General features: G+C 64.2%; 2 protein-coding genes across 3 annotated transcripts in view; one reads left to right on the forward strand and one right to left on the reverse strand.

Moving 5' to 3' along the window:
- Positions 1-333, forward strand: part of RBMS2 (RNA binding motif single stranded interacting protein 2) — a gene marked incomplete at its 3' end in the record, with an annotated part of 3,924 nt that extends 3,591 nt beyond the window's left edge. The window contains exon 6 of the mRNA XM_084223475.1: positions 319-333. Within this exon, the coding sequence (XP_084079601.1) occupies positions 319-333 (15 nt within the window). The remainder of the gene's footprint in view (positions 1-318) is intronic.
- Positions 334-1,341: 1,008 nt separating this feature from the next.
- BAZ2A (bromodomain adjacent to zinc finger domain 2A) lies at positions 1,342-24,308 on the reverse strand. 2 transcript variants are annotated; one of them, XM_084223555.1, is made up of 29 exons: positions 24,159-24,308; positions 20,817-20,954; positions 19,030-19,617; positions 18,527-18,712; positions 17,873-18,058; positions 17,459-17,689; positions 17,315-17,375; positions 16,749-16,857; positions 16,480-16,581; positions 16,186-16,396; positions 16,045-16,106; positions 15,903-15,968; positions 15,609-15,800; positions 15,268-15,522; positions 14,067-14,281; positions 13,900-13,974; positions 13,382-13,544; positions 13,245-13,304; positions 13,029-13,164; positions 12,319-12,932; positions 11,355-11,580; positions 11,124-11,279; positions 8,885-9,048; positions 8,523-8,806; positions 6,976-7,108; positions 6,756-6,902; positions 5,620-5,852; positions 3,380-3,523; positions 1,342-1,815 (listed from the first exon to the last, which is right to left on the reverse strand). In XM_084223555.1, the coding sequence occupies exons 2-29, from the start codon at positions 20,950-20,952 to the stop codon at positions 1,647-1,649; spliced, it is 5,304 nt and encodes a 1,767-aa protein (XP_084079681.1). In that variant the 5' UTR covers positions 20,953-20,954; positions 24,159-24,308; the 3' UTR covers positions 1,342-1,646. The 2 variants fall into 2 exon arrangements, with proteins under 2 accessions (XP_084079681.1, XP_084079680.1); XM_084223554.1 differs by having other exon boundaries at positions 12,319-12,935.
- Between the last annotated feature and the right edge of the window lie 1,277 nt (positions 24,309-25,585).

A 25,585-nucleotide genomic window follows, 5' to 3' on the forward strand; every position in this document is an offset into this window, starting at 1 on the left:
AGTTATTTAGATAAAATATAAATATTTATGCGTCATATAAAGTCAGTTCAAATAGACTTCAAATCACCTCTTAGTTCCAAAGCAAAAAAATAAAATAAAATAAAAAGTTTCTGAGGTTTTATCTGATAGAAAAAAGGCTACTTTGAGACGGGGGGGGGGGGTCGGGGGGGGGTTTTGGGGGGCAGGGGGTGCGGCCGGACCCCCCCTGCCCAGGTAGGTGAGTTGTTTTCAGTGCTCTGTGGGGCTGGGGGAGGGGGGGTGTGAAACACGTGGGGATCCCCCCCCCCAAAAAAGCCCCTCTGGCCGCTGGACCCCCAGAGCGAGTACCCGTAATATCCTGGCCGGGGGGGAGGGGAGGGGAGAGGGGGGAAATGGGGTGAAGAGGGGGGGTCCTGACCACCCTCAAATATGGGGTGACCACGCTGGGACCCCTGCCCCAAATTTAGGACCCCCCCCCCCCGGGGCACACCCGCCTGAGGATTCAAGTCCATGGTGGGGATTTGGGGTGGGGGGGGATTTGGGGGGACCCCCACCCCAAACCCCCCCGGGGGGGCCTGCAGTAGCATCCCTGAGGGGTCTCATTTAGGGGAGGGGGGGGTCGAGGGGGCGGCCAGGACCCCCCCAACCCCCCCCACCCCCCCCCCTTGGAGGGGGGGCCGGGCTCTTCCTGAGAAGTGGAGGCAGGGAAAGGAAAGGGGGGGGAGGGCCGGGACCCCTCCCCCCCCACTCAGCCCCTCCCCAGTTTGGTCCCTGGAGCTGGGTGGGGAGGGGTCCGAGGGGATTTTGGGGGGGGGGGTCCCCCTCCCCGTAAAGTGTCTGTGTGGGGGGAGGGGAGGGGAGGGGTCCCGGCCGGGGTGGGGGAGGGGCTAAGTCCACTTTACTGGCCGTTAATGCATGAGAGGATGCACAGGAGTGCTCGGACATTCACTAAACTATTGCTATCGTTAAATATTCCCAAGGTTTTGTGGGGGGTTCCCCTTTTTTGGGGGGGTTCTCCCCTTTTTTGGGAGGATTCTCCCCTTTTCGGGAGGATTCTCCCCTTTTTCGGGGGAATTCTCCCCTTTTTGAGAGGATTCTCCCCTTTTTTGGGAGGATTCTCCCCTTTTTGGGAGGATTCTCCCCTTTTTTGGGAGGATTCTCCCCTTTTTGGGAGGATACTCCCCTTTTTGGGAGAGTTCTCCCCATTTTGAGGGGGAGGACAAGGGTGGGAAGGGGGGGATCCTGTTTCTGCTCTTAATTCGAAAATGAAATTTGAAAGAAAGCAAGAAAAAAAAAAAAAAAACACCTCTTTTTTTTTTTTCTTTTTTTTTTTTTTTTGGCTTTACACCAGTCTGTGAGTTTGTGGTGCTGGAATTAAAAAAAAAAAAAAAAAGGGGGAATTGAGGGGGGAGGACAGGGACAAGGGGCAGGAATTTTGGAATTTGGGGAGGGGTCCAGGCAGCATGAAGGGGCCTCATAGTGGGGGTGGGTTTAGAAGAGGAGGGGGTGGGGGGCCCATTCACGCTGCTGGAGATTTTTAGGGGTAGGAGGAAAAAAAAAAAACCAACCCAAAAAAAAACCCCCAAAGTGTGGGATCAGCAGGCAGCGAGAGCAGCTCCAGAGGAGGCAGTTGGTGGGGGGCGTGGGGGGACCCCCGGAGCCCCCCCTCACGGGTTGGGAGCGTGTTTTCCCTGATAAAATTCCTCCCACCGGCTCTGGAAGAACCGGCGCATGGCGTGGCCGGCGCGGCCCACGGCCGAGTCGTCCTCGTTGAAGGTCTGGCAGTTGTCGAACACCAAAAGGGCGTCGGCCGCGAACTCCGCCGAGCTCGAGTACCTGAGGGAGGGCACACGGTGGGTGGGGGGCGCTTGGGACCCCCACGGGACCCCCACGGGACCCCCCAGCCCCGTCAGCACCATGGGAACCCGAGAGGGAGGTTTGGGATGGGAGCTGATCCCCGGGAGAGACCCCAACCCCATTCCCATGGCCAGGAGGGGATGGGAGCCCCAGAGCCCAAGGGAGACCCCCAGAGCGCAGGGGAGACCCCCAGAGCCCAGGAAAGACCCCCATCCCTGGGAGGGACCCCCAGAGCCCAGGAGAGACAGAGGGACCCCCAGAGCCCAGGGGAGACCCTCAGAGCCCAGGGGAGACCCCCAGAGCCCAGGAGAGACCCTCAGAGCCCAGGGGAGACCCCCAGAACCCAGGGGAGACCCTCAGAGCCCAGGAGAGACCCCCAGAGCCCAGGGGAGACCCTCAGCACCAAGGGAACCCTGTGCCCGTGAGGGAGGTTTGGGAGGGGAGCTGATCCCTGGGAGAGACCCCAACCCCATTCCCATGGCCAGGAGGGGATGGGAGCCCCAGGAGAGACCCCCAGAGCCCAGGGGAGACCCCCAGAGCCCAGGGGAGACCCTCAGAGCCCAGGGGAGACCCCCAGAGACCAGGGGAGACCCCCAGAGCCCAGGGGAGACCCCAAGAGCCCAGGGGAGACCCTCAGAGACCAGGGGAGACCCCCAGAGCCCAGGAGAGACCCTCAGAGACCAGGGGAGACCCCCAGAGACCCCAACCTCATTCCCATGGCCAGGAGGGGATGGGAGCCCCAGGAGGGACCCCCAGAGCCCAGGGGAGACCCCCAGAGCCAAGGGGAGACCCCCAGAGACCAGGAGAGACCCCCAGAACCCAGGGGAGACCCCCAGAACCCAGGAGGGACCCCCAGAGCCCAGGGGAGACCCCAGCCCCCTTGAGGACCCCCTAGCCCCCCAGAAGCCCCCAGCCCCCCAGGAAGCCCCGACCCCAGGAGGAGCCCCCAGCCCTGGATGGACCCCCCAGGCCCCAGAAGCCCCCAGCCCCCCGAGGAGCCCCCAGCCCCCCAAAGACCCCCCAACCCTGGATGGAGCCCCCAGCTCCCCGAGGAACCCCCAGCCCCAGGAGGAGCCCCCAGCCCTGGATGGACCCCCTAGCCCCCCTAGAAGCCCCTAGCCCCCCAGAACCCCCCAAGGAGCCCCCAGCCCCCAGAGGATCCCCCAGCCCCAGGAGGACCCCCCAGCCCCCCAGAAGCCCCCAGCCCCTCCAGAACCCCCCAGCTCCCAGAGGATCCCCCAGCCCCCCCCCAAAGCCCCCAGCCCCCCAGCCCCCTGGAAGCCCCCAGCCCCCCCAACCCCCCAGAACCCCCCAAGGAGCCCCCAGAGGATCCCCCAGCCCCAGGAGGACCCCCCAGCCCCTCCAGAACCCCCCAGCTCCCAGAGGATCCCCCAGCCCCGCCCGAAGCCCCCAGCCCCCCAGCCCCCTGGAAGCCCCCAGCCCCCTGGAAGCCCCCAGCCCCCCCAACCCCCCAGAACCCCCGGGAAGCCCCCAGCCCCCAGAGGAGCCCCCCAAGCCCCCCGAAGCCCCCGTCCCCGCTCACCCCCCGCGCAGCAGCCGCGCCCGCATGGTGCCGAAGTCCATGGGCCTCTTGATGACCCGGCGGTAGCCGGGCACCAGGCGGGGGTTGACGGGCTCCAGGAAGGGCCAGGCGTCCTCGTGGGCCTCCATCTCCATCAGGATGATCCTGGCAGGGCACAGGGACGGGGTCACCGACACAGCTCAGCAAAAATCCCCCCCTGAGTGGGGAATCGCCCTTCCCTTCCCTTCCCGCGGGGGCACCGAGCGCGGCGGGGCTCACGGGGCGGGGCAGGGAGGAGAACCTGACTCCAGGGCCCAGAGGGCTGAGTTATCATTTTATTACTGATATCAAATATAAATTATTATCTATTTATATATTACATTATTTACATTATTATATATATATAAATGATATATTGAAACTATACTGAAAGAATAGAAGAGATGAGAAAGAAGAGAGGAGAACCTGACTCCACGGCACAGAGGGCTGAGTTATGACTTTACCACTGATATTAAAATATAAAATATTATTCTATTCTATTCTATTCTATTCTATTCTATTCTATTCTATTCTATTCTATTCTATTCTATTCTATTCTATTCTATTCTTTACGTTATTATATATATATAAATGATATATTAAAACTATACTGAAAGAATAGAAGAGATGAGAAAGAAGAGAGGAGAACCTGACTCCAGGGCCCAGAGGGCTGAGTTATGACTTTATTACTGATATCAAATATAAATTATTACCTATTTATTATATAAATTATATTATTTATATTATTATATATTAAAAATGATATATTAAAAGTGTAGTGAAAGAATAGAAGAGATGAGAAAGAAGAGAGGAGAACCTGACTCCATGGCTCAGAAGGCTGATTTATGATTTTATCACTGATATTAAAAAATTAATATAATATAATATAATATAATATAATATAATATAATATAATATAATATAATATAATATAATATAATATAATATAATATAATATAATATAATATAATATAATATAATATAATATAATATAATATAACATTATTTATGTTATTATATATATAAAAATGATATATTAAAACTATACTAAAAGAATAGAAGAGATGAGAAAGAAAAGATGAGAATCTTGACTCCATGTTCAGAAGGCTGATTTATTCTTTTAGTATAGTTTAATATATAATTTTTAATATATAATAATATAAATAACATATATAGTAAATATATAATATTTTATATTTTAATATAATATATATCCTAAATTAGCCTTTTGAAATATAGAGTCAAGATTCTTGTCTCTTCTATTCTTTTAGTATAGTTTAATATATAATTTGTAATATATAATATTATAAATAATATAAAAGATATAATAAATATATAATATTTTATATTTTAATATCATGTATATCCTAAAATAATAAATCAGCCTTCTGAAACATGGAGTCAAGATTGTCATCTCTTCTATTCTTTTAGTATAGTTTTAATATACAATTTTTATATATAATAATATAAATAATATAAATAATATAAATAATATAGCATATATTGTAAATATATAATATTTTATATTTTAATATCATATATATCCTAAAAGAAATTATCCTTTTGAAACACGGAGTCAAAATTCTCATCTCTTCCCTTGTCCTGGGTCCCAGGGGGGACATCGGGGGGACATCGGGGGGGACACTGGGGGGACATCAGGGGGGAAATCGGGGGGTCCCCAGGGGGGACATCGGGGGGGACATCGGGGGGGATATCGGGGGGTCCTGGGGGGGACATCGGGGGGACATCGGGGAGGATATTGGGGGGAGATTGGGGGGGACATCGGCCGGTCCCAGGGGGGACATCGGGGGGACATCAGGGGGGACATCGGGGGGACATCGGGGGGACATTGGGGGGAGATCAGAGGGGACACCAGGGCGTTCTGGGGGGGACATCAGGGGGACATCGGGGGGACATCGTAGGGGACACATCGGGGGGACATCAGGGGGGACATCAGGGGGGACATCAGGGGGTCCGGGGGTGACATCAGGGGGGACATTGGGGGGTCCCCAGGGGGGACATCGGGGGGTCCCAGGGGCTCCCAGGGGATCCCCGGGGGTCCTGGGGTGACCTCGGGGGGGATTTCAGGGGGTCCCCAGGTGGTCCAAGGGGGTCCCGGGGTGACACTGGGGGGTCCCCAGGGGGTCCCCGGGGGTCCCGGGGTGACCTCGGGGGTCCCCGCTCCCACCGCCGCCCCGTCCCCGGTCCCCGGCCGCACTCACTCGCAGAAGGTCAGGTCGCTGGGCCGGCCGCGCAGGGCCGAGCTCCTCCTGCGGGGAGGGCTCAGCGCCTCCCCCGGGCACCGGGGGGACCCGGGCAGCCCCTCCCGCCGCCGCGGGGCCGCGCGGCGCCGCCGCGGGCTCGGCTCCTCCTCGCCGGGGCTCGCCCCGAGCCCGCGGCCCCGTTTCCGTTTCTTGCCTCGCCGGGGTGAGACGGGGTCCCGGTACTGCCCGGCCTGGGGGGGGAAAGGCGTCACCCCCTGTCCCTCTGTCCCCTGGGCTCGTTCTCCCACCCTCTGAGCCCCGAGGTGACCCCCGGGGGTCCTGCCCAGGGTCCCTCAGAGGCCAGCGGGGTCTCCTGGGGGTCAGGACAGCAATGGAAGGGCACCAGGGTCTGCTCTAGGGGTGGGGGTCTCTCAGATCCACCAGGGTCTGCTCTAGGGGTGGGGGTCTCTCAGACACCATCAGGGTCTGCTCTAGGGGTGGGGGTCTCCCAAACACCATTGGGGTCTGCTCTAGGGGTGGGGGTCTCTCAGACACCAGCAGGGTCTGCTCTAGGGGTGGGAGTCTCTCAGACACCACCAGGGTCTGCTCTAGGGGTGGGGGTCTCTCAGACATCATCCTGGGGGTGGGGGTCTCTCAGATCCATCAAGGTGTCCTCTAGGGGTGGGGGTCTCTGAGACAGCATTGGGGTCTGCTGTAGGGGTGGGGGTCTCTGAGATCCATCAGGGTCTCTCCTGGGGGTGGGGGTCTCTCATCAGGGTCTCTCCTGGGCACCAAATCCTCACCCCAGAGGGGTGGGAGCCCCTCTGGGGTCACCAGTCCTGGGATGGGGACCCCTCCTGCTGATATGGGGGTCTCTCCCAGAGATATGAGGGTCCCTCCTGGAGATAAGAGTGTTTCCTAGGAAAAGGGACCCCCCCTCCCAGGGGCATGGGGGTCCCTCAGAGACCACTGGGGGTCTCTCCCAAGAATGGGGCTCTCCCCTGGGGGATGATGGGGGCCCCATTCCCCTGGGGACAGAGGTCCCGTGGGGGATCCCTCTTGGGAACCAGACCTCCAGAACCTCTGCGGGGGACGGGGGGCCCAGCAGGGCGTGGGACCCCTCCTGGCCCACCCCTGGCTGCACCCTGACCTACCCTGGCCACGCAGACGGAGCAGAACCAGTCGCCCTCGGGCACCTCAGTCATGCGGGGCCGGTGGCAGTAGAGGTGGCAGCCGCGGTCGCAGCCGTCGCACAGCAGCAGGTGCTCGTCGTCGTCCCCTCTCCGGCAAACCAGGCAGGTCTGGGGGCACACGGGGGGGGGCTCAGAGCCGCTTTGGACCCCCCCCTTGTCCCCCCCCAGAGCGGGGTCTCACCACTCTGTTGACGGATTTCTCCCAGGCGATGGATTTCTCCAGCTGGAAGATGCACAGGGACACCTGGGCGGCGCTGCGGCAGCGCTCCAGCGTCTGCCGCCACGTCCGCACCCGCGGCGTGATCTCGTACGAGCTGCGGGGACAGCGGGGGCTCAGCCCGGCACGGGGGGCCCACCCTGGTCTGGATCGTGGGGAACCCCCCCCAGCCCAAAAGGGATCCCAAAAGGAGGAGTCTTGGTCGCTGCTCAGCCCCGGGCAAGACCCCGATGACCCCCATGAGAACCCTGGCTCCAGGGGAGACCCCCATCCCCAGGGGTGACCCTTGTACCCAGGGGAGACCCCCTTCCCCAGGGGTGACCCTTGTACCCTGGGGAGATCCCCATCCCCAGGGGAGACCCCTGTACCCAGGGGAGACCCCCATCCCCAGGGGAGATCCCTGTCCCCATGGGAGACCCCTGTCCCCAGGGGAGACCCCCATCCCCAGGGGAGACCCCCATCCCCAGGGGAGATCCCTGTACCCAGGGGAGACCCCCATCCCCAGGGGAGACCCCCATCCCTCTGAGAGACCCCATCCTTAGGAAGAGACCCCACCCTTCAGAAGAGACCCCCATCCTTCAGAGACCAAATCCCTCTGAGAGTGACCCCATCCTTCAGAAGAGACCCCATCCTTCAGAAGAGACCCCATCCCTAGGAAGGGACCCCATCCCTCAAAGAGACCCCAATGGCCTCTGAGGGAGTCCCATACCCCTGGGAGGGTTCCTCATTCCCAGCAAAGTCTTTCATTCCCAAGAAAGACCCTGATGGACTCTGAGAGACCCCCACTCCCAGGACAGACCCTGCTGACCCCCACATTCCCAGGAAGGGTCCTGATCCCCAGAAGAGACTCTCACCCCCAAGAGGAACCCTGATGGCCCCTCATTCCTGTGAGGGACCCCCAGAAAAGACTATAGTCTCCAAGAAAGACCCCAAAAACCCTCTAAGGAGAGGGTCCCCTTCCCATATTCCTGGAAAGGATCTCTGTCCCAGGAAGAACACACAAAGGACCATCACCCCCAAGAAGGAATCCCATCCCTGGGAGACCCCCACATTCCTGGGAAGAGTCCTGATCCCCAGAAGAGACTCTCACCCCCAAGAGGAACCCTGATGGACTCTGAGAGACCCCAACACCCAGGACAGAGCCTGCTGACCCCCACATTCCCGGGGTGGCGCTGGGAATGGCCCCTTCTCAGCAATTCCCAGGGAATGGCCCCTTCTCAGCAATTCCCAAGGAATGACCCATTCTCAGCAATTCCCAGGGAATGACCTTTTCTCAGCAATTCCCAGGGAATGACCTTTTCTCAGCAATTCCCAGGGAATGATCCCTTCTCAGCAATTCCCAGGGGATGATCCCTTTTCAGCAATCAGGGAATGGCCCCTTCTCAGCAATTCCCAGGGAATGGCCCCTTCTCAGCAATTCCCAGGGAATGGCCCATTCTCAGCAATTCCCAGGGAATGGCCCTTTCCTGACCCCCTGCAGGGCTCGGGCTGGGGCCGTGTGCTGCACTCACATCTCGGTGGTGCCCGTGCTCAGCTCCTCGGGGCCGCTCAGCACGGCTTTCTCCACCACCACCTCGTGCAGCGGCCACAGCGGCTCCTTGAGGTAGCGGCGCTCCAGGTTCTGCTCCAGCGCCGCCAGGCGCAGCACGGCCAGGTCCAGGGGGTTGGTCAGCTCCCGCCGCAGGGGCAGCCCCTCCCGCCTGCTCCGCACCGTGATGTCCTCCAGGGGCTCCACTTTGTGCTCGCAGTACCTCAGGTCGTCCCGCGTCGAGTCCGGGCTGGGACACGTCCAGCCCTGCGGAGGAGCGAGGTCAGTGCCGGTCAGTTGGTCAGTGGGTCAGCAGGAATTGGGGTGACCCCGGCTGGTACCCACCCGGATCTGCAGGTCGGCCATGAGGACGCGCTGCTCCAGCTCCTCCACCCACTGCAGCACGCCCAGGTCGGTCTCGTAGGCTCTGTCGGGCACCGACCACTGAGCCAGCGCCTCCTGAGACACCGCGGCGCCGGCCGGCTCCGGGCGCGGGTGGAAGATGGGGTCTGAGGGGAGAAAAGGGGTCAGGATGGGGGAGAGGCACAACCTGAGACCTGGGACATGAAGGGGTCTGAGGGGAGAAAAGGGGTCAGGGATGGGGGAGATGATGGGGTCTGGAGGGGAGAAAAGGGGTCAGGGATAGGGGAGATGATGGAGTCTGGAGGGGAGAAAAGGGGTCAGGGAGGAGAGGCACAACCTGGGACATGATGGGGTCTGAGGGGAGAAAAGGGGTCAGGGATGGGGGAGAGGCACAACCTGGGACCTGGGACATGATGGGGTCTGAGGGGAGAAAAGGGGTCAGGATGGGGGAGAGGCACAACCTGAGACCTGGGACATGAAGGGGTCTGAGGGGAGAAAAGGGGTCAGGGATGGGGGAGATGATGGGGTCTGGAGGGGAGAAAAGGGGTCAGGATGGGGGAGAGGCACAACCTGAGACCTGGGACATGATGGGGTCTGGAGGGGAGAAAAGGGGTCAGGGAGGAGAGGCACAACCTGGGACATGATGGGGTCTGAGGGGAGAAAAGGGGTCAGGGATGGGGGAGAGGCACAACCTGGGACCTGGGACATGATGGGGTCTGAGGGGAGAAAAGGGGTCAGGGAGGAGAGGCACAACCTGGGACATGATGGGGTCTGAGGGGAGAAAAGGGGTCAGGATGGGGGAGAGGCAGCAGAGCCACATCCTGGGACATGATGGAGTCTGGAGGGGAGAAAAGGGGTCAGGAATAGGGGAGATGATGGGGTCTGGAGAGGAGAAAAGGGGGTCAGGGAGCAGAGGCACAACCTGGGATATGATGGGGTCTGAAGAGGAGAAAACGGGTCAGGAAGGGGGGACAGTCAGCAGAGCCACATCCCAGAACACAGGGATCCAGAGGGGGGAAAAGGGGAGGTCACAGAGGGGACATGGGGAGCAGGAGTGCAAGGACAAGATGGGGGTCAGGAGGGGCACAGAGGGGGGACAGGCAGCAGCCCCCCACCCTGGTGGTGTGGGTGGAAGGTGGGGGCTGGGGGGCAGAGGGTGGGCTCAGAGTGGGGCACATGAGCAGCAGCCCCCCAACCTAGAGAGCAGCCTGGAGCAGCAGAGGATGGGCTTGGGGGGGCAACAAGGAGCAGCCCCCTGCCCCAGTGGCAGAGTGAAAAGTGAGGTCTGGGGGTGGTAAAGGGTGGGCTCAGGGAGGGAACAGGGAGCAGCCTCAGGGATTTGGGCAGAAGATGAAATCTGGGGGCTCACAAGGGGACAGACAAGAGCCCCCCACCCAGCTCAGGGTCTGGGGGTGGTAAAGGGAACAGGGAGCAGCCCCCTGCCTTAGGGATTTGGGCAGAGATAAAATCTGGGGGCTTACAGGGGGTTCACAGGGGGACAAGGCAAGAGCCCCCCACCCAGCTGGGGGGTCTGGGGGCAGGGGGTGAGCTCAGGGAAGGAACAGGGAGCAGCCCCCTGCCCCAGTGCCAGAGTGAAAGGTGACATCTGCAGGGATAAAGGGTGGGCTCTGGGGGGGAACAGAGAGCAGCCCCCTGCTTTAGGGATTTGGGCAGAAGATGAAATCTGGGGGCTCACAGGGGGACAGACAAGAGCCCCCCCACCCAGCTGGGGGTCTGGGGGTGGTAAAGGGTGGGCTCAGGGAGGGAACAGAGAGCAGCCTTAGCGATTTGGGCAGAAGATAAAATCTGGGGGCTCACACGGGGCTCATGGTGGGGGTAAAGGGTGGGCTCTGGGGGGGAACAGGGAGCAGCCCCCTGCCTTAGGGATTTGGGCAGAAGATGAAATCTGGGGGCTCACAGGGGGACAGACAAGAGCCCCCCACCCAGCTGGGGGTCTGGGGGTGGTAAAGGGTGGGCTCAGGGGGGGAACAGAGAGCAGCCTTAGGGATTTGGGCAGAAGATAAAATCTGGGGGCTCACACGGGGCTCATGGTGGGGGTAAAGGGTGGGCTCTGAGGGGTAAGAGAGAGCACCCACCTGCCTTAGGGATTTGGGCAGAAAATGAAATTTGGGGGCTCACAGGGGGACTGACAAGAGCCCCCCACCCAGCTGGGGGTCAGGGGGCAGGGGGTGGGCTCTGGGGTGGGCTCTGGGGGACTCACCAGTGCTGCTCCGGAGGCAAACCTCGCGCAGGAACTCCTTGTGCTTGGTCAGGTGCTTGTGCAGGGCTTTCTCCCGGATGCCACGCGGGTGCAGCGCCCGTGCCACTGCCTCCAGCTCCTCGGGGTCCCTCAGCCACCACCAGCCACTCTGCATCTCTGCAAGGCCAGGGACACAGCTCAGCACCGTGCCTGGGTCGGCACCGGGGGGGTCCCGGGGGTCCCGGCTCTCACCGCTGGGCACCGGCTGCTCCGTCAGCTGCGTCAGGTATTTCTGCTCCATCTGCTTGAAGAATTTGGTGGGGGGTCTCCCTCGGCGTTTGGGCTGTCCTGGCACGTCCTGGAGCTTTTCCAGGCTGCCCTGGCTGCGTGGGCAGGCGCCGTGGGCCCTGGGGCCGGCGTGCACCGGCGTGGAGGCGAGCAGGGGAGCCGTGGGGTCGTCTGAGGGGAGGCCGTTCAGCTGGAGGGACGGGGGGAATGTCAGAGAAGACAGACAGAAAATTACAAAATATTCTGCCTTGGAAAGGACAACACAAAGATTATCAGACCTGGATCCCCAGCCCCTGAATCCTGGATCCACCCAGTCCTGCAGCCCCTCAGTGCCATAAATCCCAATTCCTCAGCCCCCCAACGCCACAGACCCCCAATCCCACAGCCCCTCAATCCCACAGCCCCAATCCCACAGCCCCTCAATCCTACAGCCCCTCAATCCCACAGCCCCCTAATCCTGCAAACCCCAATTCCTCAGCCCCTCAACCCCGCAGCCCCTCAATCCCACAGCCCCCAATCCTGCAGCCCCTCAACCCCACAGCTCCCAGTCCTGCAGCCTCTCGAATTCACAGTCCCCCCAAACCCTGCAGCCCCTCAATCCCACAGCCCCCAGTCCTGCAGCCTCTCAATCCCACAGCCCCCCCCAAACCCTGCATCCCCTCAACCCCACAGCCCCCCAAACCCTGCAGCCCCTCCACCCCACAGCCCACCAAACCCTGCAGCCCCTCAACCCCACAGCCCCCCCAAACCCTGCAGCCTCCCCACCCCTGGAGCTGTTTCCCTTCTCCCCAGCCTGTCGAGGGCAGCAGGACTGAGCCCCCTGTGCCACCAGGTCACACAGAGGGTCCCACCCAGGGAGAATCCCCCTCCCCACACAACCCCTGGGGTCATGGTGCAAGCGCTGGGGTGCAGCCCCCCGACCCTGTACCTGCCGTGCTGAGCCCTTGGGGGGCTCCCCCCTGCCCTGGCTGCGGGGGGCTGCGGGGGCTCGTGGCGAGGGCTCGGCCGAGGAGGTAGCGAGGGGGGCTCGGTCGTCACAAGGCGTGCGGGGCAGCAGGTTAAACCAGGGCCCTCGCTTTGCCACAGCCTCCGGGGCTCTCTCCTCCTCTTCCTCCTCCTCCTCCTCCTCTTCCTCCTCCATGGGGTCCGAGGCGGCCTCGGGGAGCCCCGTGTCCCCCTTGCCGGGGCTGCTGGCCGGGGTGAGGACCGAGTCCTTGAGCAGGGACGACTGGGTCTGGCTCAGCCAGGACAGGAAGGCCGACTGGCTGAGGTCGTGCTGGCTCTGCCCCAGGGGCTCTGGCTCCTCCAGGACCCCGTTGATGGGCACGGGGCAGGGCTCGCAGTGCTGGGCCAGCTCCTCTTTGCTCTTCCGGGGCCGCCCCCGGGCACGCGAGGCCGGGCAGCTCGTCCGGCTGGCGACGGGCACGGCGGCCGGCTCCTCCTTCACCGCGGACACCAGCGGGGGGGACACCACTGGGGACACCAGCGGGGACACCAGCGGGGACACCTTCTCCTCAGGGGGCTCCTGAGCCACCGCCTCAGCTGCTGTGACAGCAGGAGGACGAGCAGGTGAGATGTGGGCTCCTCTCCCAGCTGTGCCAACCCCCCTCCCCCCCAAAAAGCCCCTTCCCCGCTCACCCTCCGCGCCCTCCACGAAGATGCCGCCCAGGTGGGGCAGGACCCAGTAGCGCCTCCGGAACCGGTCCTGGCCCAGGGAGGCTGCCCGCAGGGTCTGGGAGGAATGGAGCAGCTTCTTGCGGAAGAACATCTGCCTCTGTGGGGAGAGTGGGGGGCGGTGAGGGGGCTGCAGCCCCCCCAGCAGGGCTGAGCTCCAGCCCTCCAGCACCTGCTCACCTTGGCCAGCTTCTCGATCTGCCGCTCCAGCTCCGGGACGCTGGACGCAGACGTGTCAACCTGGGGAAGGGATGGGTCAGTCAGGGAAGCGGCACCCTCACCTCTGCCCCCCCACAACGGAGCCTGGAGCACCCCACCTCCTCCTCCCGGCGGGATCTGCGCCCTCGGGTCTCCTCCTCCTCCTCCATCTCCAGCCCCACGTCCTCGGTCAGGCGGGAGCTGCGCCGGCGCCGGCCGTCCTCCAGCCCCGTGATCTCCGACTCGGGACGGCCCGTCTTCTTGGCCAGGGCAACCTTCAGCCTGCCAGGACACAGTTGGAGCTGTTGGTTACCTGTCCCCCCTGTTGGCCCGATTTTTTAGCATTTTCTAAGCCTTCTGATGTTTATATTCTCTTTCTGTAAATAACTTATTGTTTTGCATTCTTTTATGAAGTTTGACAGACTGTTGGTTTGTCCGGTGGCACTTCCACCCTCCAATCCATTGTCACTTTTGGAAAAGTATAAATGTTGGGAGTCAGAAAATAAACTTCCTTTTTCTTCACCTTGAGAGCAGCTGTGTGTGTTGTTACAGCGACATCCCCCTGCCCACCCTGAGGCACCAGGTCACCTGGAGGGGACGGTGCCGAGGCTGCAAGCGAAGCCCCTTCCCCACCAACCTGCGCAGCCGGCCCTCGATGATCCACTTGCTCTTCCTGTAGCTGGCCATGCTCTCCAGGGTCTTGTCGATCTCACTGCACGACAGGAGATGGGGATGGCTCCAGCGAGCAGCATCCCCTCCACCCCCCCCAATCCCAGATTCTCCTGCCCCCCCAGCCAGCCCCACCTGATGATGAGGGCGCTGCTGTTGAGCTCATTGATGAGGAAGACGAGGATGGAGGCTTTGAGCTCGGGGGGCAGCGCCTGGAAGGGTTTGGTGCGCAGCCCCTCGCACAGCTCCGCGCCCGCCCCGTGCGCCGTCAGGAAGCAGCGCAGCACCTCCGACACCGTGTCCCTGTTCAGGCTGATCTCCGACACTTTCTCCCCCAGGATCTTCAGGGACTGGCCAAAACAGAGGGAGAGGTTTGGGGGGGCTCCTCCTTGCTCCCACGGGGGTTTGTCAGGAGGGGGGTCCTGCCTACAGGTGGTTCTGGGTGCTCCCGGCACAAGGATGGATGGGGGGACACCCCAAAAAGAACAGGGGGCTGGAGAGCAGCACATCCCACATTTAGGATTCTTTGTCCTGAGTTTTGCAGGCACTGACAGCCCCAGCCAGGGGAGGGGAAAAAGGGGAGAAGGTGGGGAAAAAAGGAGAAAGAGAGAGAAAAGGAAAGGGGAGGGAAGGAAAGTGAAAGCAGAAGTAAAAATAAAAGGAGGTGGGGGAAAAGGGACAAAGAGAGAGAAAAGGAAAGGGGAGGGAAGGAAAGTGAAAGCAGAAGTAAAAATAAAAGGAGGTGGGGAAAAAAGAGAAGGAAAAGAAAGGACAAAGGGGTGAAAGGAAAGGGAAAATGGGGGGAAGAAGAGAAGGGGAAAAGAAAGGTAAAGGTGGGAAATGGATTGAAAAAAGAAAAAAGAGGGAAAGAAAAGAGGGGGAAAGAAAAGGAAAGTGAGAGAGAAGAAGAGGAGAGAAGAAAAGGGATGGGGAAAATGGAAAGGGGAAAAAAGAAAGGGAAAAAAGAGGGAAAAAGGAAAGGGGAGGGAAAAAAAATAAGGGAAGAGGGAAGGGGGGAGAAATAAGGGAAGGGAAGAAAGGGGTGAGAGGGAAGGGAAGGAATTGGCTGACCTGGTGAGGGAGATCTCACCTAACAGGGGAGGTCTCACCTAACAGGGGGTCTCACCCGGCAGGGAAGGGGGTCTCACCTGGCAGGGGAAGGGGGTCTCACCTGGCAGGGGAAGGGGGTCTCACCTAACAGAGGGGTCTCACCTGGCAGGGAAGGGGGTCTCACCTGGCAGGGGAAGGGGGTCTCACCTAACAGAGGGGTCTCACCTAACAGGGAAGGGGGTCTCACCTAACAGAGGGGTCTCACCCGGCAGGGAAGGGGTCTCACCTGGCAGTAGGGGGGCAGCCCAGGGTCGCAGAGCGCCGCCTGCAGCAGCCTCACCAGCAGGTCCTGCAGCTGCCCCGCGCCGGGGGCCACCCCCAGCAGCCCCTCCTGCAGCGCTCCCAGCGTGGGCACGTCCCGTGCTGGCTCCAGCCCCAGCACCTTCCCGTAGCTCTGCAGGAACTCCACCACCGTCAGGCAGTCCGAGAAGGCGCGGCTGGGCAGCACCAGCCCCGGGATGCGGGAGAAGGCTGGAAGGGGCTGTGGATCAGGGAGAAGAAGGGGGGTGTCAGGGCCAGCTGGTGGCTCCCCGGGGTGACCTTTCTGAGCCCCCCAGCACAGCCCACCTGGTGGTCCCCCAGGCACATGTCCTCCGTGGGTTTCTTCATCTCCTCCAGGATGAGCTGCTGCCGCCGCCGCTCCTCCAGGCGCCGCTGGGCCAGCAGCCCCTTGTCTGCTTTCCGAGCCCCCTTGGCCTTCTTCTCCTTGGGCCTGGCCTTGTCCTTGCCCTTCTCTGGCTTCCCCTTCTTCTCCTTGGCCTGAGTCAGAGCCCGGATGTGTGGGGGGAAACAAAAGATAAGGGGGAAAATCCATTTTTCATCTCCTCCCTCTCCCCAGCATACTCGTGCCCACGGACTCACCTTGGATTTCTTCTTGGCCTCCTTGGCCCTGGGGGCTTTGGCCTCCTGCTTCTGCTTGTTCTTGGCCTGAGGGGAGGACAAGACCTGATCAGGGACCCCCTGCACCAGGGGAAAACCCCCCCCCCAAACCCCATACCCGCACCTTCCGCCTCATTTTCTTCTTGATCTTGCTCATTTTCAACTTGTCCTCCTCGCTGAGCACCTCTGGAAGGGAGCACAGAGCGGACGTGAACCACGATCCCCCTGTGGCCAGGCTGTGAGGAGGGATGGCAAGGGGGGGTACCTTGTGCTTCCAGCCTCTTCAGCAGCCGTGCATCCGTCTTGCTGAGCAAATCCACCATCCTGACCTTGGGTGGGCGGCCCCTGCCCCGTTTGGTGGCCGGGGCCTCCTTGGGTTTGGTTTTCTCGGCATTGCGGGGCCGGCCGCGCTTGCCCGTGATGGCCTGGATGCGCCCGGGGATCTCCTCGGGGCTCAGCTTCACCCACTGCACGCCCTGTGGGGCACCAGCTGGGGTCACCCGTGGGCACAGCCAGGGCTGAGAGGGGACAGGGGGGGCTCAGCAGCCCCCAGACCCACCTCTGGCGTGTCCCGCTCCTCGTAGAAGTCTCCCACGGGCATGCGGGGGCTGAAGCTGAAGTGCTCGCGCCGCACGTCCTGCACCATGTTCCTGCTCAGGTACTGGGGACAGGGAGGAGGAGGAGGAGCAGGAGGAGGAAGGCTGTGAGGAAGCTCAGTGCTCCAGGTTCACCACAGCCTCCATCAGCTGCGGTCCTGGCTTTTGAGGGGGGCTGTGGTGGGTCAGAACCGCCCCCCTCTCCCTCCTCGGGTGTCCCCAAGGGCGGTACCTTGATGACCTCCGGGAATTGCTTCATCCTCTTCCCGCAGGGGCCGTAGTACCAGGTCTCGCCCTGCCAGCGATGGTTCCCCTTCTTGATCCGAACCTCCCGCCTCCACCTGGGCACGGCAGCGTCAGCCCGGGGCCGTGGGGCAGCATGGGGAGGGGGCGGGATGGGGAGGGGACAGGGCAGGAGCGCCCGAGAGGACAGCACCAGGGACAGGATGAGGAGGGGACAGTGTCGGGGACAGAGCAGTGGGAGGGGTTGGGGACAGGATGGAAAAGGGATGGAGAGAGGGGGAGGATGGGAAAGGGGTGGGGACAGGGGCAGGATGGGGAGGGGATGGGGACACGAGGGGGACAGGATGGGGACAGGACGGGGATAGCTTCAGGAGCAGGATGGTGGGAAGGGGAGTTTTGGTAGTTTGTGAGGCAGGATGGGGAGGGGACGGTGGGAGGCGGCCGGAGCTGTGGGGCAGGAGGGTGGAAAGGGAACAGGGTCGGGGGCAGGACAGCCGGAGGGGGACGGGAACAGGACAGGGGAAAGGGAGGAGGGTCGGGGGCCATCCCACGTACCCGTGCTGCAGCGGGAAGCGCACCTCCTCCTGCGTGGCGATGCGCCGGCGAGGGACATCACCTGCGGGGAGGGGACAGATGGGACGATGGGCTGGCGGGCGGGGGGCACCGGGGGGTCAGCCCGGGGGTGGGGGACGGCCGCACCTGCCCCCGAGGCACTCAGCAGGGCGGGCTCCTCGCTCTCTCCCTCTCCTGGCGCGGCCGAAGTCTCCGGGCAGCTGTCGGCAGCCTCCTCCTCCTCCTCCTCCTCTTCTTCCTCCTCCTCCTCCTCCGCAGACGGGGCCGGCGACTCCGGCTCCAGCGGAGGGTCGAGCTCCAGGGACCCCGAGTCTCGCAGCCCCGCGTGGTCGCCGCTCTTCAGCTCGCCGTTGTCGCCTGAGGAGCCAAGGTCAGGGACGTCACCGGACACGTCACCGGGGCTGCGCGTCCCCTCCCTGCGCTGCCCGGGGGCCTCGCCGGTGCCACGGAGACCCCCGTGGGGCTCACGGGGCATCCCTCGTGGGGAAGCGGGCCGGTGGGGTGACCCCCATCCCCTGCCGGTGTGGGGGCAGCACGTACCGGGCAGGGCGGGCGGCGAGCCGGGGGCATCGAGCAGCGGGGCGGGCGAGGGGCTGGCGGGCAGCAGGCTGAAGGGGCCGGCGTGGAGTGGGGGGCTGGCGGCCAGGTCGGGGGGCTCCTCCAAGGAGGACTTGTCGCTCACCAGCTGCGAGTCGTCCATCGCGTACAAGTCGCCGGTGCCGGGGTCTGGGGAGGGGGGTGAGCACCAGGGTTGGGGGCGCACGGAGCCACATCTCCGCTCATGGGGAATAGGGGTGTGTGTGTGTGTGGAGTGGATGAAAAGGTTCCGGCAGCAGAGGGGTTAAAAGGGGTTTGGGTCCCCCCCTCTCCTCCCCCCCAGCCCCGCCTCCTCCTCCTCCTCCTCTGGGAAGCGGAGGAGCCCAAAATGGCCGTGGCGATGCTCAGCAGCGCGGAAGTTCAGGCGCTGAGTAACCGCCTCGTCACGGAGCTGGGAAGGACGGGAAGGAAGGCAGGGAAGGAAAAGCCGGCAGCGAGCCGGGGACGCGGGCCCGCCCCTGCCTCGGGAGAGCGCCACGGCCACCGCCGCGTCCCCACGGCCGCCGCATCTCCCCGCGGGCACCGAGAAGAGCTGGCACTGCCACCCGGGCAGGGGACGGTTGTGGCCCCCGAGCCCTGCCCCGACATCCCCCGTACCTCTGGCCAGGGACTCGAAGGGCTCCAGGGGGTCCTCGCTGAGCATGTGGGTGTCCTCCAGCCGCGGGGCCATGGGTGACGCGGCCCCCAGGCAGCCGCTGGCCCTGGGTGCCAGGACGGGCCCTTCCTGCCCCAGCGAGCCCGTGGCAGCAGCTGCGGCCCCGTTGTAGCTGCAGATCTTCAGGTCTGAAGGGAGCAATCGACCAAAAACAGACCCTGAGATGTGATGGTGACAGAGCTGGGGGGATCCCCCACTGCTGGTCCCCGTGCTGGGACGGCCAGCCCTCCATGGCACCCGGTGGTGACACCCAGCCTGGTTTTTGAGATCCCAACGCCTGCTCCAAGCTGTGACCCACCAAACCCCCTCCAGGACACACCGGGCGGGTCAGAGCAGCTGGCATTCCCCAAGAAACGCCATGCCCAACTCCACCAGCATCCACCACCCACCTGCCAGGGCCCCAGCGCCACACCCCAGAGCTCTGCCAGCCCTCCCGGGCTCCTACCTGGCTGTGCCTCCTCCAGCTCCTGGCTGCCCACCAGCCCACCCCCGTTCTCTGCGATGGTGCTGGTGCTGCTGGGGGTGGTGGGCATCTCTTTGGCTGCACCCTCAGCGTCTCCCTGGCCGGGGTCCGGCTCGTCCGGAGCCAGCGGGAAGGGCTGCGTGTCCGAGCTCAGTCCGGGCGAGGCCTGACCCGCCGCGTAGAATCCGTCGGGCCCGTTCTGCATCAACTCAAAGCTCTGCTCGTGGAAGGAGTCGTAGAGCTCCTGCGAGTCGAAGCTCAGCCCCATGGGCCCGCCGGTGCCGTTGCCCCACAGCTCCTGCCCCGTTGCCCGCAGGTTGGTGCCGTGCCCCGGCGAGGCCGGCCGGGACCCCCCGGCCACGCCGTTGAGGGGGAACTGTCCGAGGTTGGGAGGGCCTCCCCCGTCCTTGAGGCCACCGCCGGCGGGCGTGTAGGGAGAGTAGTCCCACAGGCAGTCGTAGGCGCGGAGGGGCTGGGCCCCGGCGGGCGTGGAGCCGGGCGAGAAGGTCCCTGAAGTACCGGCGTGGGATACAGTAGAGAAGCCATTGACATTCATGCCCCCGTTCAGACCTGCCAGGGAGGGAGCAGAGCGATGGCCAGGTCAGCGCCGCGGGGTCTCTCCCGTGGGTTTGAGGATGGATCAATGGCCAGGCGGGGCAGCTGCCAAAGCCCTGCTCGTGTCCCCCCCCTCCCCGTGCCTGGAGAGAAGCAGGGAGGGCGGGAAGGGGGGAGCTGCGCAGTGCCCGTTTGCCAAACCGGCTCTGCCACGGGCTGTGCCGGCACCGGGCCGAGCGCCGCAGGACGCCGGGGATTAGCCGAGCTTGGCAGGGCTGTGCCGGATCAGCTGAGCGGCCAAATCCACGCACGGCCCGGGGCTGGCACGGCCGCTTTTCTAGGCCAAGGCGGCGGCAGGAACGCACAGACCCCGGCCCTGGCCCCAGGCGCTGGAGCTGCTGCTGGCCACGGCCCCTGCATCCCTCTGGCCCTGCAGCCATCCAATCCATGTGTCCCCTCCATCTCTGGCCCTGCAGCCATCCCGTCCCTCTGTCCCCTCCATCCCTGTCCCTGCAGCCCTCCTACCCCTCTGTCCCCTCTGGCCCTGCAGCCATCCCATCCCTCTGTCCCCTCCATCCCTGCAGCCATCCCATCCCTCTGTCCCCTCCATCCCTCCAGCCATCCCATCCCTGTGTCCCCTCTGTCCCTGCAGCCCCTCCATCACTCTGTCCCTGCAGTCCTCCCATCCCTGTGTCCCCTCTGTCCCTGCAGCCATCCCATCCCTCTGTCCCCTCCATCCCCCTGTCCCTGCAGCCCCTGTATCCCTTTGTCCCCTCCATCCCCCTGTCCCTGCAGCCATCCCATCCCTCTGTTCCCTCCATCCCTCTGTCCCCTCTGTCCCTGCAGCCCTCCCATCCGTCTGTCCCCTCCATCCCTGTCCCTGCAGCCCTCCCATCCCTATGTCCCCTCTGTCCCTGCAGTCCCTGCATCCCTCTGTCCCCTCCATCCCTGTCCCTGCAGCCCTCCCATCCCTATGTCCCCTCTGTCCCTGCAGCCCCTGTATCCCTCTGTCCCCTCCATCCCTGTTCCTGCAGCACTCCCATCCCTGTGTCCCCTCTGTCCCTGCAGCCCTCCCATCCCTCTGTCCCCTCCATCCCTGTCCCTGCAGCCCCTCCATCCCTCTGTCCCCTCCATCCCTGTCCCTGCAGCCCTCCCACCCCTGTGTCCCCTCTGACCCCAGGGCCACCCACCCCTGTCCCCGTGGGGTCACTCACTTTTCCCTTGCTGGGGGAAGCTGAGCGTGGAGCTGTGGGTGAAGGGGGAGTCCCCTGAGGCAGGCGTGGGTTTCGGTCCTGAGGCAGCGGGTGCAGAGGAAAGGCCAGTGAAGTTAAAATGGTTGTTTGTTTCCATTTCTGCACGGGGGAGAAGATGGGTCAGTCACTGGTGTGGCCTGGGGTGGCCATTGTGGTGACCCACCCACCACTGACCCTCTGTGGTCCCCAGCCTGGGGAGGGTGAGGAGTGACAATGACCCCCCCAGGACTGAGATGCCACCTGTGCTGCTCTTTGGCCCAGCTCCAGCCACCCCAGCTGGATGAGCTGCCACCTGCTTGAGCACAGCTTGTCACCGGCGTCCCCAGGGACAGCCATCACCCAGGTGTGACCACCGTGTGCCACCCTCCCGTGGCTGCCCCTGGGCTCCCAGCCAAGGACAGACCCCCCAAAGCAGCTCTGTGACCCCAGGAGGAACCAGCACAACCCAACGCCACTGGCACAGGAGTGACCCTGTTGGTGACACACAGTGTCCCCACCATGCCCCCCAAGCTGGAGGGGACCCCACACCCCCTTCTCCAGGCACAGCTCCAGGGTTTGAGGCTGGGCTTTGTTGGGAGCAAGCAGGAGCTGAAGCCCCAGTGCTGGCTTGGGCAGGAGCCTGGAGATCTTCATCCCTCAGGAACCCCAAATGTTCCCTCAAACCTGAGGCCCAGGAGGGATCCTGGTGACCTTTATCCATCAGGAACCCCAAACACTCCCTCAAACAGGAGGCCAGTGGCCCAGGAGGGATCCTGATGACCTTTGTCCATCAGGAACCCCAAACATTCCCTCAAACCCGAGGCCTGAGGCCCAGGAGGGATCCTGGTGACCTTTATCCATCAGGAACCCCAAACATTCCCTCAAACCCGAGGCCTGAGGCCCAGGAGGGATCCTGGTGACCTTTATCCATCAGGAACCCCAAACACTCCCTCAAACAGGAGGCCAGTGGCCCAGGAGGGATCCTGATGACCTTTGTCCATCAGGAACCCCAAACATTCCCTCAAACCCGAGGCCTGAGGCCCAGGAGGGATCCTGGTGAATTCATCCCCCAGGAACCCCAAACACTCCCTCAAACCCGAGGCCCAGGAGGGATCCTGGTGACTTTCATCCCCCAGGAACCCCAAATGTTCCCTCAAAACAGGAGGCCTGTGGCCCAGGAGGGATCCTGGGAGATGAAAGTCACCAGGAACCCCAAATGTTCCCTCAAACAGGAGGCCTGTGGCCCAGGAGGGATCCTGGGGGATGAAAGTCACCAGGAACCCCAAATGCTCCCTCAAACCCGAGGCCTGAGGCCCAGGAGGGATCCTGGGGATCCTGGTGAATTCATCCCCCAGGAATCCCAAACTTTCTCTCAAACCCAAGGCCACAAGGAGGGATCCTGGTGGGTCCATCCCGGGATGGGACACGAGGGAACTGCGGGAAATGAGGCCCTGGAAGCCCAGCAGATGAGGAAGGAGCCCCAGTGCCGGTGGGGACCCACAGGGACACCCTCGGGAGCTGCCACCACCGGCCGAGGCCGCACCGAGCTCTCCGGAAGGGCCGAGGCCGCTCCAGCAGCAGCTGGTGGCACAGCCCGTGTCGAAACCCGGATTTCATCACACCCTCACCGCCTCAGCTGCTGCCCTGGCAGGGGCCGCAGGGGCCACCGAGCCCGGCCAGGGCCACCGGTGATTCATCCATCCACCGGAGGAACCCGTATGGGCGGTGACGCAGCCGCCACACGGCTCCCGGACAAACCGGCACGGAGCCGCGAACCGGCCTCTGCCCCGAGCCAGCCGGAACCCCCGGGCGTGGGGACAGCGGCAGCAGCGGGGCTGGATAAGGAAAAGCCTTTCCGGTCCCACCCCGTGTGTGAGGTGCCGGCCGGGAAGGCGCTGCCGGCTCTGGAGGTCAGAGCAGGCGGCCGAGGGATGTGCCCGAGCCACCGGGTGGGCAGGTGGAGGCTGCAGGTGGCACTGGGACGGTCTGGGCACCTGCCAGGGTGGGGAAAGGGCCGCGAGAAAATAAAAACCTGCAAAGTGGGAATGGCACCCTTGCTCCAGGGACGGCCCAGGCCTGGCGGAGGCCGGAGCCGCCCTTGGCATCGCCGGGAGCTCGGGCAGCGCCAGGTGTGCTGTGGACACCGGCCATCCACGGCCACCCAAGGCCACCCAAGGCCACCTGTCACCTCCCACCCTCACCGGGGCTCCCGCAGCCGCGCTCCCCCCGCCCTGAGCCACCGAGTGTGGAGCTGAAACTGGGCCACGGCGAGAAACCGGAGCCAGGCAAGGTGAGGAGGGCGAGGGGCAGGAGCCTCGGATGGCGGCACGGCGGAGACCTCGCTGATGGTGGGTGACAAGGTGGCACCGAGCCCGCGGCTGACCCCGGCTCCTGTCACAGCGGGCACGGCCGACGTGGCAGCGCCGCTCGCCCGGGTGTCAAACCCGGTGGCAGCGGCACCACCGGCCCCCGGGATCCCCGCGGGGACACCGGGGCCGGGACTGTCCCCGGCAGCTGAGCTGGGGGGGACAGAGCTCCAGGCTGGGGGGGAACTCTCGGTGTGCCGTGGAGCCGGTGCCGTTCCCCGGGCACAGAGCTCGGCCTCCCCAGTTCTGCGGCCCCCCCGGCCCGGTGGCACCGGGAGGCCCCGGGAGCGTGACGCGACCTGATTAAAAAGGACGTTTCAAAAACAACGAGACGCAACAACCGGCTGCCATTTCCCGGCCACTTCCTGCGGGGACGGACACACCGGGGGACACGGGACCGGTTCCCCCCGGCCCCGCACCCGGCGGGGACCCCCGGTCCCTGCGGCAAGGACACCCCCAGGCCCCTCTCGCAGTCCCCCCGCCGGCTCTCCGGGGATGGGGGGCTCGGTGTCCGCGCCCCCCGCCGCCGCAGGGGGGTCCCGGTCCCGGAGAGTGCGGTGGGGCGGGGGGGATACGGACGGGCGGTGCCGGAGGGGAGGGGGCTCCCCCCGAGCTCCGGGACGGGGCTGCGGGGAAACCGCACCGGCCACCGGGAACGGGGCTGGGGCTCCCCGCGGGTCTGGGCCCTTGGCCGCTGCACAGGGAGGGGAGCGGGGGAGTCACCGGGAGCCGGTAACGGAGGAGGAGGGGGGGTCACGCCATGGAACCGGGATGCGCAAGGGGAAGCGGGGGGAGAGGACGGCGTCTCACCGAGGTCAGCAAAGGGGACCGGGGTGCCGCCGCCGCCGCCGGGCCCAAACCGCCTCAACCGACCCTCCCGCCCCCTCGCTCCCTTCACCCGGGCCGTTAACGGCCCGTTACCGCCCGGGTCCCCCCCTCCTCCGCCGCGACCCCGCACCTGGCAGGCGGCGGCGCGGGCCCGGCTCAGGCGGCGCGGGGCGGGGGGCGGCTCGGCATGGCGCGGCCCCTCCGCCGCACCGGGCCGGGCCGGGGCCCCTCCGCTCCGATCCGCTCCGGTACCGGGAGCCGGGCCGCGGAGCCGAACCCGCGGCCGCGGCAGGAAGCGCCTCGCGCCGCCGGGCGGTCCCGGGACCGCCCCCGTCCCGTCCCGTCCTCCCCCCCCTCCCCCCCCTCCCCTCCGCCTCCCCCCGCACGTCACGGCGGCCGCAGTGGCGTCACCGGGAGCGGCGCCGCCGTGGCGTCACCGGGGGCGGGCGCGCGCCCACGTGGGAGGGGGATCCCCGCCCCCGGCGGGGTCAGGGCGGGGGGAATCCCCACGCGGGGACGCCCCCCCACCCCTGGCACCGGGACCCCCGGCTCCCCCCGGGGCTCCCCCACCCCGTACCGGCACCCCCCGGGAACGTGTTCCCCGTTCCCCCCCCCGCGCTCTCTCGTTCGTTCCCCCCTCGCTCCCCGCAGCCCCGGCTCGACCCCCGAGAACGGCGGCGCACCCGGGACCGGGACCCCGCAGGGTACCGGTGCTCCCCGGTTCGGCCGCGGGGACACCGGCCCCCCCCAGCTCCCCCCGGCCCCCGGGATCCCCGGTGACGTCACGCGGCACCGGCCGGGCCGCGCTACGCAGGGCCCGGGGGCGACACCGGCTCCGGGGGCGGCGGGGGGAGCAGGGGGTCCCGGTGCGGGGGGGCTGTCCCGGTGAGGCCGCAATGGAAGGCGGGGGGGGGGGGTGTCCCTTCCCGGTGCGGGGCAGCGGAGCCCGGTACGGGGGTTCCCCGCCTGGAGGAGGCTCCCGGGGGGTTGGGGAGGTCCCGGTACAGAACCGAGGGGCCCGGTGCAGCTGGCCCGGTCTCAGGGGGTCCCGGTACAGATGCGGGGGTCCCTCTACAGCCATCCCAGCCCCGTAGGGGGTCCCGGTGGGTCCCGGTTTCCCCGTCCGCCGGTCCCGTCCTGCGCGCTGCGTACCTGGGGGGGCGGCGGGGGCGGCCCGCACCTGCCCCTGTGCCCGCCCGGCCCGGTGCGCTGCGGTGCCGGTGCCGGTGGCGGAGCCGGGCGGGGCGCAGGTGCTCCCGGCCCCGCGTGATGTCAGCGACCGCCGCCGCCCCCTCCGCCACCGGGGCCGCGCCGCCATTTAAAGGGACCGCCGCCCTCCGTGGGGTGGGGGGGGGATGGCGGGGGACACCCCCGCAACCGGGGCCGCGCCGCGGGACCACCGGCTGCCGCCTCTGCGGGGACACCCCCGGGACCCCGCTCCTCCGTGGGGTTGAGCAGAGCCCGGCACCGGAGGGTCACCGGCGGAGCAGTGCGGGGGGCTCGGGAGTCGGGGGTGGTCCCGGTACCCTCGGGGGATGTCCCCCAGCCCCGCACCGG

Source organism: Fringilla coelebs (genome assembly GCF_963513975.1).
Source record: "Fringilla coelebs genome assembly, chromosome: 30".
Lineage (NCBI taxonomy): Eukaryota > Metazoa > Chordata > Aves > Passeriformes > Fringillidae > Fringilla > Fringilla coelebs.

Coding starts and splice junctions, on each gene's coding strand:
- BAZ2A (XM_084223554.1), bottom strand. CDS start 20,952: ATGGAAACAAACAACCATTTTAACTTCACTGGCCTTTCCTCTGCACCC. Junction 13,165..13,244: donor AGATCGAGAAGCTGGCCAAG/GTGAGCAGGTGC, acceptor CTCTCCCCACAG/AGGCAGATGTTCTTCCGCAA. Junction 3,524..5,619: donor AGCGACCTGACCTTCTGCGA/GTGAGTGCGGCC, acceptor GTGCCCTGCCAG/GATCATCCTGATGGAGATGG.